General features: G+C 27.8%; 1 protein-coding gene across 1 annotated transcript; it reads left to right on the forward strand.

Annotated features, from left to right (window-relative positions):
- The first annotated feature begins 314 nt into the window (after nt 1–314).
- LOC107442019 (glutathione S-transferase 3, mitochondrial) lies at nt 315–15,248 on the forward strand. Its single transcript, XM_043045225.3, has 6 exons — nt 315–566; nt 4,900–5,034; nt 10,415–10,479; nt 11,005–11,062; nt 11,964–12,036; nt 15,022–15,248. Exons 2-6 carry the CDS (start codon nt 4,912–4,914, stop codon nt 15,120–15,122), a joined length of 420 nt encoding a protein of 139 aa, XP_042901159.1. The 5' UTR covers nt 315–566; nt 4,900–4,911; the 3' UTR covers nt 15,123–15,248.
- The last annotated feature ends 33 nt before the right edge of the window (nt 15,249–15,281 follow it).

Consider the following 15,281-nt stretch of genomic DNA (forward strand, 5'->3'; position numbering starts at 1 on the left):
TGTGTCTTAATAAACCAATCTTAGTAAACCAGCCTGCTTCTTCCCCTCCAAACAAAACTTTTTTCATCAGTTTCAAAATCAAGATCGCTGTGGACGACTACAGGTAAAGATGTTGAGTTTTATGAAGCGCCATCTATAGATTATGCTGATCCTGAAATCATTGTGAATTTAAAATACGCATTTGCGGCTATTAAAGGAGCATTCTCACTAGACGCAATTTTTTTTCAATGGGAAAAAAATCGCATGCGAATGAGAACGGGATTAGTGGAAAAAACCTACCAGTGGAAAAACCAGCCAATCAGACTCCCGTACGCATGCGATTTTTTTCGCATAAAATTTTAAATCATGATTGTCACAAGCATGAATCAAACTAGTATTGCATATATGAAGAAAATGTCATTTCATTGTAAATATTTACATTTCTAATACTTCCTTCTCGCCCCCTGCGATTCTCCTTGGAATAAGCTAGTTTTAGAGATTATTATTAATCTAATCTATCTGAAGAGCTGAAGCAGTTTTTCTCAGTGTGAGAGGAGGTGTTATTTTCTATAACATCCTGAAACAAGGTAAAATATTTTCTCTTTATATTTATTCTTTTCTTTTTTATCCTTCAAATTTTTATATCATTCATTTAAAAGAATAAGTTTTTAAAAAATAAAAAAAAAACCATCGATTTTTATTTTAGTCTAATGGTTTTATTTTGATTTAAGATTCTTTAAGGAATTATCGACAATTATTACGCTGTCAAAATATGTATATTTTGATTTAAGATTCTTTAAGGAGTTATAGACAATTATTACGCTGTCAAAATATATATATATTTTTTGATTTAAGATTCTTTAAGGAATTATAGACAATTATTACGCTGCCAAAAAAAAAATATATATATATATGTATTCACAATTTTAATAATATTTCTACCAGTAGTATATTAGACTTCATAAAATAATAGTAGGTAAATCAATTCATAATAATGAATAAAAATGATCTACATATGGATATTTTCACATGGATATTAGACTTCATAATAATAGTAATGAATAAATTCATAATAATGAATAAATATTATCTATATATGGATATTTTCAATTTTGTTACTTAATGTACTTTTCTTTTCCCTATCTTTAATGTTATATGTAACAGCTTATAACTAGCATTTTTAATATGTAAGTGAAAGTATTTAAAATTAAATACCATGGAAATAAAATTTTTTAGATTTGAAAATCATTAAGTATAAGCTATTTTCAATTGTGTACAATGCTGTCTTCATATTCAATTAAAATACAGATTTTTGAAGCATTAAAGTCATTGTTGGTTTGAAATTAGGTAGCTAAAGAAAAAAGAAAATATTCATTCTTTAAAAAAATATTCAAACATGAGGGAAAAAATTATATGCTGATTCATACCTAAGAAGCCTTTTCAAAGTCTTATTTTCATGTTTTGTATGGTTTTTAAAAAGCATTTTTAAGAATTTACAAAGCCTTTTTAAGAATTTACACTTGGATTTTTAAAATATCTTCTTCGATAAATATTTTAAACTAATAACTTCCATTTATTTTATTTCTGATTATTGCTACCAAAAGAAGTTCTGCATAGTTTATCATTTATTTTATATACTGTAGATAAAATTCATAATATTAATAAGACAGTGTTTTTAGAAGGGTGGCTCTTTTTTGTAAAAATAAGCCGCCATCCCTTAAGAACATTGCCTTTTAAACTGAATATATATAATGGTCCAGGGTATATTTCATTAAAAAAGAAAAAACTCTCTGTTTAATTAAGAATAACCTATTAGTAAAATTATCTGTGTTTATAGGTTTTATTCTGATTACTATTACAAATATTTACTTTGTTAGGATTATTCTCAACTGGTTAAATTTTTATAAGTTTCTCTTTTTTTCAGGGATGGGGTATATTAATGAATTTTTTTAATTGATTTTAAAATTTCTTAAATTAATAGCTTTTTTCTTAAAAAAGAGAAAAATGCACCTGAAAATGTTTATTTTTTCATAAATTTCAGTTTAAATTATAGAAAAAAGCTCTTAAGTTATTTATCAAAAATTTTATTTTTCAGTTTAGTTTTTTTTTTTTTTTTTTTGAATAAAATAATTATGCTCAGAGATTGTCTTTTAGCAGGTCTTCAATTATTTTTTATAAAATACAAATTTTTCTCTTGTTTTGATAATGTATGAGAATTATTTTGAAATATATACTACGTAAAATAATATAAAAGGGTAATTTAAAAATTGTTGACTGCCATATTCAGTTATTGCATAATAATACTATATATTATATCCAGTTATTGCATAATATACTATATGTTATTACATAATAATACTACATATTTGATAAGTTTTTACCATGTTAAGTACCCTTTCAAAATTCAAAGTGCCTTTTTTGTGAGGAAGCACTCTGCCTTTTTTTATTCTTTGGGAGAACTCTGAATAAGAATTCCTTTGTAATATGACTGTAAATCCGAAAATAAGTTTCTCCTTGACAACTGGTCGCAAAATTGTGTATGAACGTCAGAAACTATAATGAGATAAGAGAAAACTTTATTTTCTCCTCATAATAACAAATATGTTGAGACATTTTTTGAACCTTTTAAAGCCTTCTAGGAAAAAATCAGGGCTTTTCATACGGAAGACGCATCGAACAGGTTGTGTGACTTCATTGCTTCTGAAGCTCCTTAACCAAGAATTTACTTCAAAGCTAGAAGCAAACGAATGTCACTGGATGTAAGATCAAGACTAAATGAAGGATGGTCAAAATGCACCCAAATAAGAATTACAATAAGGCTTTGCATTGCTGTCACTAAGTGTAACATGTGTATCCTACAACAGAATGCTAGGTGTGAGAACGCCAGGCTGCTATTTCTGAATAGCCTCCTTTAATTTCTACAGTATGTAACAGTACCACATGGTATTGATGATTCCTTAGTCCAGCAACAAAACTCTAGGACCAGGCTAAGAGGCTCATTTCTGCTTTGCATAGGAATTGTGACAGTGCCATCTGCTCAATCATGGTCGAACAATAAGTGTTCATGGGTGCTTTTCGCTTTTAAATGCTGTGTTGTTTATCTTATTGCTGATTGATTTCTTAGATAAACTTATTTTGAACTCTTCCTTATAAATTATATATAATTTTTACATAAAGGAATTCTCTAAAAAAATTTTTTTTAATTTTTTCATGACAAGAAATATTTCTGATGGGGACCTTGTGCTTGATGGGGTCGATTTTTGTGAGGAAAATTTTTTTGGTTTTTTAAATTCTGACTTTTTTTATGCGATCTTCTTACGAATTCGATCATGAATTCACATCATTTGATAATAGTTTTTTCAGAAGTTATTTATCATTTTTTCGGCTATTTTCACATGGTTTTTCAAATTCCAATATTTATAATTCGATGTGGGGATTTCAATTAATTACTGACGCGTTCGATTCGTGATAATTCAATCATAATATCACGTCGTTTGGTGATAATGTTTTTGGAAGTTATTTATCGTTTTTTTTTTTTTTACCGTTTTTTGTATGGTATTTCAAATTTAGATATTTTTAATCCCACGTTTTTACGACTTTCAATATGAGTAATCACTCTTTGACGTGTTGGATTTTTGATGAATCCATCGTAACTTCACGTTGTTGAATAATAATTTTTTCGGCCTTTTCCACGAGATTTTTAAAATTCCGATATTATTAATGCTCTATCACGACACGCGAATTTCGGATTTCAGTTTTGATTCGAGACGATGCTGCCGTAAAATCTCGTCGTTTTCGAATCCGTTGTGGAAAAGTTTTGTGCAATCATTTTTATGAAGTGAAACTTCGTGAAGGGGTCTGTTCAATTTTGTTGGGACCGTTTTTATATAAATTAGAATTTTGTAAAGGGGGCCATTTTTTAGAATTTAAATTTTGTGACGAGCCGTTTTTTAGACCCAATTTCCGACTTCACTGATCCTTGGCTTGTCATGGAAAATTGGAATTCATAGTAAGATTGAATTCATGATAATAATTTCTCTGAGGTTGCAAGGATTTTATTTAGTATCGATTGATAATAACTTAGTTATCCCTTTGTGTTATAAGAACAACATTTATTGATTCGTTTTAATAAGAACGAAGTCAGCTGTTGAGAATATCACCTCCTGGGATATTCAGTAAGCTTATGAATACACAGTTTTTTTTATTGGAAGATGACAGTTTGTGTTTTTGCTCTATGAGGTTGCAAGGAATTTATATAATATCCATTGATAACAACTTAGTTGTTCTTTAATGTAATAAGAATTACAACAATTGGTCTTTAAAGTTTAAATGCAAGGAACAAGAAACATTTAAAAAGTATATGCATATTTTGAATTTATTTATTTTTTTAATTTTTGCATGCTTTGTTTTTGATAAGAAAAGTAATTTTTAACTTTTTAGTAGAAAAAGAAATTTAATTTTGACTATTTATAAACTACCGGCAGCTTTAATTTATAAATAAAGCTTTGAATAACATTTGTGTTCGAAATACATTTTACAAGACTTTCGAATGATATTAATTTTTGGACATATTTACATCTTTAAACTTTAATTTCAGAATTTATAAAAGTTTATTGAAATTAAAATGAAAATTAGTCCTACATTTTTTTTTTATTCTAGTCATGTAGGTTTTTTAAATAATTTTTGCAACTTCAAGGTTCCGTCTCACATGAACCATTCAACACTTCAGCAAGCTTGGATTTTTTAACCAATACTTGTCTCTGATCTAAATAATTTTACTACTAAACATCTTTGAAAAATATATCTCCATAATAGAGATTTGTGGTAAATAAAATTATGCGCCGTGTAAAAATAACAATTTTAGATGGAATTTTTTTAAAGTAAAATTATTAATAACTAGTTCTTTCCAATAAAATCTAGAAGTGGGGAAAAATGGTCACCATTGATGTACCAAAAGAGTACGGATATGTCGTTCTTGTTGGAACTTCGTCTGTGTTCATAGCATTGTGGCATGGTATGAAAGTTGGTATGGCTCGCAAAAAATTTGGAATAAAGGTAAAGTATTAATTTTTTTATCGCATAATTCTTATACTTTAGTTTTTAAATATTTTGGTTATTAATTTTAATAATGTATTTACGAAGAATCATGCAACTTAAAGAAATGTCCGTGTTGCGTATTTTCTCCTTTTGGAAGTTTGGTTAAAAATAATATAGTATTGGTACTTTCTATTACTATGATGAGATCCCCAAATAAAATGACTGTTTACTGACCGTTTTTACCATTTTCTTAACTACTTAGTATCGTTTACATCAAACTACACTGCATCATTATCTAGTTTTGAACAATTTAAAATAGGAAGGAGAAAATCCACTATTTTTTTAATTCTTGATTGTTGTATACATTTTAAAAACAGGGATCCACATTTGATAATAGTTTAATTATTAAATTGTTAAGTTTTTATTGTAGTTTATTGCTTGTTTCCCAATGATTTTTGTATTTATTAAAACCTCCTGAGACTCGTCATCTTATATATTGGATGACGTTTGGTAAATTTTTATCATTAAAGACTCAGCGTCCAAAACTTTGGATAGCATTTCGTAAATTTTTATCATTAAAAACCCAGCATCCAATACAATGGATATCTTTTATTAAATTTTTATGGTTAAAATCCCTGTGTCTAATATATTGGACAGCATTTGGTAAATTTTTATCATTAAAAACCCAGTATCCAGTATATTGAAAAGCATTTCGTAGATTTTTATCATTAAAAACAACCCAGCGTCCATTATATTGTATAGCATTTGGTAAATTTTAATCAGTAAAAATCCCAGCGGATAATATATTGGATAGCATTTGATAAATTTTTAAAGTTCTCCTCAATGTTGTTAGACTAATAACGAAAATGTTCGTCACTCATCGTGGATTTGAATTCATCAAAGTTAAAACCAAGAAATAAATAAAAAACGTAAGAAATTTTTGTTTTTACGTTTGAAATTTAGAAAACTTTTGTGGTGTGTATTTTAATTTCATCCCCTACAATAATTGCACCTCTGCGAAGCCCATGAATTAAAAACAAACATTCCGTGAATAATTAAGTGACAATATTAATAATGCAGAATAGCTTTTATCATTGACTATAAAGTTTATGAAAATAAAATAATGTTAATTTAAACACACCACACCTACAGTTTTTGAATTTAAATTGTCATTCCATAAACTATTTCGAAAATTTAAAGATAAAGATTTTAAACAAAACTTCCAAATTAGAAAATTCAGTGTCTACATTAGTGTGTCACTCAGTGTCTATTGACTATATTTAAATAAAAGAAAAGAATTATAAATATTAAATACATTTTCCCATCACTCGCTGTAAAACGTTTCAAACGATTTTTAACTTTTCTTATACAAATGAATACTATTGTTGAATCTCATGTTTAACTGATTAATATCTATTGTGAAGGTGAAAAACCGATATAATCCGGTTTTTAAATTTACAAAAGATGAAAAAGATTTTAAATTGTAACTTATAGTTATAACCTTTTCCTGGGTTTATTGTTATACTATAATGCACTGTCATGTAATATTAGATAATGTATTTTCAATTCATGATAAGGAAAATGATTTCTTATTGTTATAAAGATAACGATATGGGAGACATGATGATTAACCTTGGACGTTTCTATTAAGCGTCAATGGAAACAAGAATTCTTGGAAGAAAAAAAAAGTTTTTTTTGTTTTTTTTTTATCCGAAAAATTTTATTATTTCAATTCAAATTAAATATATGCTAAAGGTATTTATTAAAATTCATTTCATTGTATATTGATATTCTCTAAAGATGACAGTTATAAACTCTTTCTATTAATTTTTGGTATTTTTTTCATTTTTTGATAAATTTAATTACTAAATAACCTAAAAAGAAAGGCACAAATTTAGTATGGAAAATTTGAACTAATGATCAAATTTTCACTTATTGTTGGTAATAACGTTAAGGAGGTCGCCTCAATTAGGGAAATATAATCCTAATGGTTTAGTCAAGAGGGCCGTCGAAAGTTTTAAAACCCCATAATGTTATTTTTACTTTTAACGCACTAAATAATAATAATAATAACTTTTACTTGTTTTTTATTTAATTCAATCATGATCGATGTAGAATTGTAAGGTATGTGAAGAATATATTTGTATTTAGAATATATTTAGATTAATAACAAAATCCAACTATGAAAAATATCAGTCATTCCTGATCTGTAAACTTTCTCTCTCTCTCTATTATATACATGTATGGGATACCTGCAACTAACATAGTGCAATACCTCCTAGATGGGATTCCTCTCTAGAAGGTATTGCATAGTGTGGGTATCTCGGTCCTGATTGGTTATTGAAACGTGGCATTTGTTTACGTTAGCAACTGTTCTTTCTATTCTATTTCGAGAAAACCAAGCCCGTCAAGTGACATATTCTACATTCTTCCAAAAATATTTCAATTCTTTAACTATATATTTCCTACTTAACACAAAGACAGGCACAAAGCTATGTAGAACATAAGCAAACCAATTATGCATCGAAGTTGCCAGGTACACAAAACAAAAATATATCACGGTTGCTATAAAATATATACATAATAAGTTAAGTAAAAGACGTAGGCGGGAAAGAATTATATTTAGGCAATTTCGATGTGCGATACGGCGTTGTATTTAATTAACTTCACGTGATTAACATTCTAACTTATGTAACGAAACTTAGCTCAACTCAACACGCCATTTTGCTTATAAACGATCAGCTGACGTCATAGGTCATATGTATCGGTATCCTTGATCCTCTTCTTGAAGTGCGAGTCCCCAATTGTACTATAGCGTGCTCCACTACCAGGTTTTCGCCTTGTTTGAACCGCAAATTTTAGATTTACTATTTTAGGCTAATAATCAAATTTCAACTTTTATTTATTTTTTATTACACCGTGATGCTTTCTTCCATTTTATTAGAATTTAAATTTAAAAGAAATAACATGGCAAAAGTAGAATTTTATTAGTATGTATACGTTTGAAACACACAGCACCGAGTAGAGTCAATAATTAAAAAAAGTAGAATAAATAATAAAAAAAAGGAGATCAAAAGGAAATGTTATTGATGCGTGCATTAGTTTTTGAATTATTTTATGAATGCATACATTAGTTTGGACCGTGATAACGTGGTTGGCAGGGCGATGGACTCGCGTTCGTGAGAACGGGAGTTCGAATACAGCCGGCCTGTGTAGTAAATGGTGACTGGTGTACGTTAAATCTATCTGGTCACAAAGGTTTTTTTTTTATTTAATTAGAGAACTTCATGTAAATTAATGTACAAAGATTTTTAAAATTCCACTTACAAATTCTTCCTTACACTTACGCGATCTTTAGTTAATCGCATGACTGCTCCAGACAAAAAGACGCTTATTTTATTTCTATTGGAGCATTTCCATCGTCTTTTCCTTTAAGCATATCTTTCAAAACCTGATATTACTGACCATTTTTATGATGTATTATAAAATATAAACCAGATAAGTGGATGTTAGCAAGTAAATGTTTTGGGATTTATTATTTACGGGTTTTAAATTTACGCACAAGAAACGAGTACTAATAATTTCACTCCAGTAATTTGATTTTAGCTCAGTGAATGTAAAATAACTGCATAAGTTGGCGAGCAACGGATTCAATAAATTTTTATCAAAAAGTTTTGTAAATTAGATATTAAAACTATCAATAATATGAAAAAATTAATAAAATAAAATTGACGAAATTGTAAATGTCTATCTGGCACACTTTTATTGAGTCTTAATATTTTGTTTCGAAGATTACTTTTTTTAAAAAAAACTTTTATTTATGATCAAAAAAAAACATTACGGACAAGACTGTAGTGAGATTTACTATTAAAAATATGTAAAACGGAAGAAAAAATTAGTATGTGCAATAAAGATGTGTAGAAGTAAAATTTTAAGCTGTTATGAAAAAAATATTATGTAATTTTTTTGTTTCTAAAGAAATATTTCGGGTTCTAAGTTTTATATTAAATAGATACGAATTGGATACTTGTCTGTCAATAAAATTACAATTGATTCAATTTGAAAAGATAAAGCATTTTCAGTCCTTAATGGCTGAATGCAGATTCTGAGTGCGCAAAAAGAAAAAAAAAAAAACGGACCACCCTGAATAACTTTTTATCTAACTCTATGCAAAAAATTATTTTTAATAAATATTTATTATTTTATTTAATAATGGTCCAAAAAATTTAGAATTGTAAGTTATAGAATTTTTTACGTCATTTTAGCAAATATAATTTTACATGACAAAATACAAAATTTGAGCAAAATCGGTTGAATAGTTCCTGATAAATCGAACTTTAAATGTCTGATTTTTTTTTAAAATTTAATTTCTGCAGTTCTATACAACTGATTTTGCTCAAATTTTGTAATTTATCATGTAAAATTATATTCTTTAAAATGATGCAAAAAATTGCAGGACCTAACAAATAAAAGCTATTTTTTACATGGAATTATCTTTTGATAAACGAATTTTATAATTGTGTGCAAAAAATTTTCAATTCGCTTAAAATTTCTCAGGATAAAACGAAATACGCAGAAAATAAAATTAACACTAAGGGGTCCAAACTTTTGAGCGCTCTCCTGACCGAACTATTGGAACCATATTTTGGGGGTCAGATCTCCGAATCCATCGGAAAAAAAAGATATGTTTATGCAGAGAAAGTACGTTTTTGTGTCTAATTCCGTAACTTTCGTAAACTAGGGGTCCAAACTTTTGAGCGCTCTGCTGACCGAACTATTGGGAACATATTTTGGGGGTCAGAATTCCGAATCCATCGAAAAAAAGATATGTTTATGCAGAGAAAGTACGTTTTTGTGTCTAATTTCGTAACTTAAAGTATCGTCTACACTTATTAATTAGCATATTTGAGGAGGTTACCCCCTTGAGCCATTAACATCAGGTCCTAGAACTTGAAGATCCGATTATTAGATCAAAAGTGATTCAATGTAATCCGTTTTTTTCTTCTGTGCACTGTACGGTGTCAATCTGTTTGCGTAAATACAGAATATTAAATATTGGACCGGCTTTAACCTATTCCTGTAACCGTATTTTGAATACAAGCATGAATGTAATTTAAACTTTCGTTTTATATGCTACAATATTTACATTTTTTTTCGTTTTTCATGTTATAACAATTTAATTAGGATCAAAAATTTATAACGAATTTATTGTGATATTTCAGCTTTTAACGCTTAATTATTTTCCTTTAATATTTACAGTATCCAATAAAGTACAGTGATACCAATCAGTTTTTAGTGTTTTATTATTTTTTCTTTAATATTGTATCCAATAATGTGTAATGATACCAACCAGATTCTTTAACATTCAGTTAATTATTTTTTTCTTTAATATTTACAGTATCCAATAATGTACAGCGATACCAATCAAGTCTTCAATTGCATACAGCGTGCCCACGGAAACTTGTAAGCTGTAAATCTATATAAATATTTATCACTATTATCTAATATGTTATGAATACCATTTACTAATTATTTTTTATAGTGGTACAATTTATTTTTCATTTGTCCAATGTTTATGAGTTGAATGCATAAACCTTGTTTTAAAGTTGACTTTGCTGATGTTTCTTTGCAGTGTAATTTAATGTAGCTTTAAATTTTGCTGCTTTGTGCACATTTTTATAAAATAGCAAACACATGGTGATTTGCTATCAAATAATTTTGCACTTTATGTGAATTTCTGGATAAATGAAGTAACAAATTCTTTCTTTTTCTCCATAAAAAGAAACACAGAAATTAAGTTTAAAGCTGTACACATATAACCTGACAGAAAAGCTTGTAATATAAGCTCTATATTAAAGCTCTTTTATGGTCTTTTGATACTTCAATAACTTCCCAAAATAATAACTAATTATCTTATACAGTGATGTGTTTCCTCTTAAAAACTATGTTGTGTATATTTTTAAACTAATTTTTTTTTTTTATTTTCAGCCTTGAAAACTACCCACAGTTTTTATTCCTTTTACTTTGTGGTGGACTGTCTTATCCAGTAAGCATTCTTTAACATAACCTTGTTTCTAAATTATTATTTTTTTTTTTTGTCTGACTTCTAGAATGAATAAAATGATCATATTTATGAGGAAAATACAGGCAAGCATTTAAATAAGAATTGAAATTAAGTTTTATTGTTTTCAAAAATAGAATATTAATGAAGGAAACAGGAAGAAAATGTGCTTTTTCAAATTATTAACATTAATTAATTTAAGCTTATTACCTGAATGAGATCTTTGAACTTATCTCATCTGTAATATTTTTATGTTTAAATACTTGGTCCTTTTTTTTGTTGGTTTTTTCCTGCATGTCTTCAAAAACTTTTAAATAAATTAATTTAATTTTTATTATCAGTCATAAACAGTAAAACGGTTGTATGGCTTAGAAAGATTTAAAACTTCTAAAGATTGTGCCCAAGACTTATCTGTATTCGAGAGCAAAATTCCATTTAATTTTCAATGCCTGAACTGCCAATTCAAAATGGCTTGAAGGGTGTTTTTAATCACCATATTTTTTTAAAAAATTTGTTATTGAAATGAAGCATGAAAACTTACACAGCAGGGATTGTGTAAAATTTGAGAGATTAGATAAATATATTTGAATCCTCAATGGTGAGAAAAATGAGAGGAACTACATCAAAACCAGTTTGATTGTGAGTTGAGATTTAGAAGTGATTCTAAAAATCGTCTTTCAGCTCATCTCTGGTAATCCAACGTTTTAATTTTTTCAGACTTGCCTTCCTCGCTAATTCATTAAACTTCACTAGTTTATTTTGTTTTTTGGCCTGAAAAATATTTTTGAATCCTTAATATGCCTACTTCTTTGATTAGGCTTATATATTGTAATTATGGGAACACCTTGAATATATATTTACAAAGTATGTATTGTATTAATTTCAGAGACTGAGTGCGGCAGGCGGAGCTGTTTACTTACTTGGTAGAATAGCATATGCTCTGGGCTATTCAACTGGAGGTAAGAAAATAATTAAATTTTTTATACTACTATTATTATTTCTGGATATGCGTAACTACCACTACCATTATTAAACATCAATTCACTAGTGTATAAGATTTGTTAACTTGACTCTAACTGGAGGTACCTTCTGATAGATGAAGGTAGATTTCTATTCACATGATACAGAATGCTTACTAGCTCCTGATTTTTTATTAGAGGTGCCTTAAACTGGAAAACAGAGTTTTAAATCAAAAACATACAAATAGCTCTTCCTCACATCATTCTAACTCTTTATATATCGATACATTTGAAATACAATATGAAAATTTATTACCAATTTTGCACGAGCACGACTTTGAGACAAGTTAGTCTCAGCGGCATGCAGAGAGGAACCTAACAGCTTGAATCATCTAATTAATGATAATAAAATTTTGAATACATTGCTATTATTTTTATTATGAAATAAAATATAACAATTAAATATTAGACTCAAGCAAAACATTTTATGAAGAATAGAATATGATTCTCAATGAAGTTTTAGGTCATTAAAATTTATATTTTTTGCATCCATTTATAAAAATCTTTTAAGGAAATATTTTTTTGTGTAGAATAAATTTTATATAAATTTACGTTAAAATGAATTATTATGAATAATCATTGTTCCCTTGTTTTTTATTACATTTCACAAAACATACTTTATTTTCCTATGATTACAATTCCTCTTTTCAGGGGCATGTATTCAAGTAATTTGCCCAGAGCATCTATATAACTCTTACACATGACTAAGACAAATTAAGATATTGGTCTTAGGTGTACAGTGTGAAAAAAAATATCATCCAGAATAACTTTTGATCTAATGATCAGATCTTTATGTATTATCACTCAATCTTAGTGGTTAGAGAGAGTGACCTCAAATATGCTAATTAATTTATACAGACGATATTTTAAATTACAAAATTAGATACAAAAACGTACTTTTTTTAAATAAACATACCTTTTTTTGTAGGATTCGAATTTTTGATCGAGAACTTAGTAAATAAATTGAAAAAATTTTGCACACAGGGTGCGTAGCCAAATAAATCAACAAAAAATAAGCACTTTTGAAGCATTCAAATAATATTTTTAAGCACTATAGATTGGAGTTGAATTAATTGTGAAACTACTGAATAGAACAATGTGAACAGTGTCTTTCTGCATAATTCATAGTGAAAATCAACAATGGTAAAGGAAAAAAAATCGCAATTTGGAAAATTAAGGACTTTTGAAAAATGCTACGCACCCTATACACATAATTATAAAATTTGTTTATTAAAAAAATAACTTTTAAATATTTATAATTATATTTAATAATAGTCTAAAAAATTTTGAATTGTTAGGCATATATATTATTTTCATATTTTAAAAAATGTTATTTTACATGGTAAAAATAGAAAATTTGAGTGAAATCAATCAGATTTCAATCAATTTTTACTAGCTAGAACACTTAAATCTCTACTGCAGTACCATGTCTAATGACAGATATGGCCATATGCAAGAAATAAAATTAACATTAAGGGATCCAAACTATTTGGAGCCCATTTCTGAAATTATGGCAACCCCCATAATTTGGGGGTCAGAAATCCAAATCCGTAGAAAAAAAGGTATGATTTTGTAACTTAAAACATCATCTGCGCTAATCAATTAGCATATTTGAGGTCACCCCCTTTAATCTTTAAAATTGAGCCCTAGAACATGATAATGTGAACATTAGATCAAAAGTTATTCAGGGTGGTCAGTTTTTTATGTTACGCACTGTATATTGTTCTACTATAAAAATTCGAGCTTCTTTGGCATCATAAAACTAGCAACTTAAATTGAATCTAGCTTGGAAATTTTTTTATTAAGGTTCATAGTATTTGTTAGAAGGGGAATTTTCACTTTTAACTTACTTTGGAAACATCAACTTGTGATTAACTAAATCAGATTTTAGTAAGTTTTACATTTAGTAAGTTTTAGAAGTCTTAATCAAATCTCATCCTATCCTTGATACTTTTGCCATTCGTACTTTACTTTATTCTAATATTGTTTGTCTATCCACATTTTGCTTGTGTAAGTCTTATGGTATCTTACCTTTTCATGGTGCCATGCATTTACAAAACCTTAAGGATTTGTTTCATTTCAATATTTTTTAACTACCCGATAACCGCGGTAAAAGGGCATAAGTGGCCAGGCATCCAATGAGATATTATGGAAGGGTGAAGGAAGAATACTTTGAACACCCACTTTTTAAAAGTAAGCTTTGATCTAACTCATACAGTTAAGAGGCTTTCTTTACAAAAGATAATGCTAAATCTCAAAATAGATGTTTGCACTAGGTGAGCAAGATTAAACATTCATTAACCCTTTGACTCAGACGGTACGCCGGTGTCCCTTTTATATATTTTTCGGATGTTCTAAATACAATATATATATGTTTATTTTAATTATGAAAAAACAGTCTAATAATTACTATAAATTGTTAGATTACCGGAATTATATTTTAACTAAAATTCTAGAAAAGCAATTTAAAAGAAAAGAAGTTTTCAATTGATTTTGTAGAAAATGTAATAATGAATTAGTGTTTCTCTTAAATCCAAATAAGTGTTAATTTTTTAAGGAAATTAATGTAACGTAAATTGTTAAAAATTTCACCTTTAATGCAGAAAAAGACCGGTATTTCATGACATGACATGACGGTAAGACATGAATTATTATATTAGTAGTAAAAATTCTGCATCAAAGGGTTAATAGGAATTTCTAAAGTGCATAAGGTTTCCATCCTGTTCAATTGTGCCCATTTCAGATATCAATTTCAGTTTATCAATATCTGAAACAAAAGAAAAAATAATTTTAGTGATAACTATAATAAGTGAACAATATTAATTTTGAACTTAGCCAATAGAGTATTCATACTATGCACATACTAAGTTCAAAATTAATATTGTTCACTTATTATAGTTTAAAATCTAAACTATTTATTTACAGATCCCCAGAAACGTTACAGAGGGATGTTCATGTATGTTGGTAATTTGACTCTTATCTACACAACAGCACATTTTGCAATCAAACTTCTGGGCTGGATTTAAGAGTTCTTTCTCCAAGAACAAAATCATCATCTTGCTATTAATTAAATTTGTTTTTTTAATTTTTTGTTTACATGAATATTTTAAAAAATGTTATACATCCCAATAAACATTATTTTTTAAAAGCAATGTCATGTGTCATTTGATAAGAAAAAAAAATAT

Source organism: Parasteatoda tepidariorum, chromosome 7, assembly GCF_982258835.1.
Source record: "Parasteatoda tepidariorum strain Cologne lab strain chromosome 7, Ptep-v5.0, whole genome shotgun sequence".
Classification (NCBI taxonomy): domain Eukaryota; kingdom Metazoa; phylum Arthropoda; class Arachnida; order Araneae; family Theridiidae; genus Parasteatoda; species Parasteatoda tepidariorum.

What these genes read in the sequence shown, in the direction of transcription:
- LOC107442019 (XM_043045225.3), top strand. Translation starts at nt 4,912, where the DNA reads ATGGTCACCATTGATGTACCAAAAGAGTACGGATATGTCGTTCTTGTT. An exon ending in CAGCGTGCCCACGGAAACTT is followed by an intron (nt 10,480 to 11,004) that starts GTAAGCTGTAAA and finishes TTTTATTTTCAG; the next exon opens with CCTTGAAAACTACCCACAGT. An exon ending in TCTGGGCTATTCAACTGGAG is followed by an intron (nt 12,037 to 15,021) that starts GTAAGAAAATAA and finishes ATTTATTTACAG; the next exon opens with ATCCCCAGAAACGTTACAGA.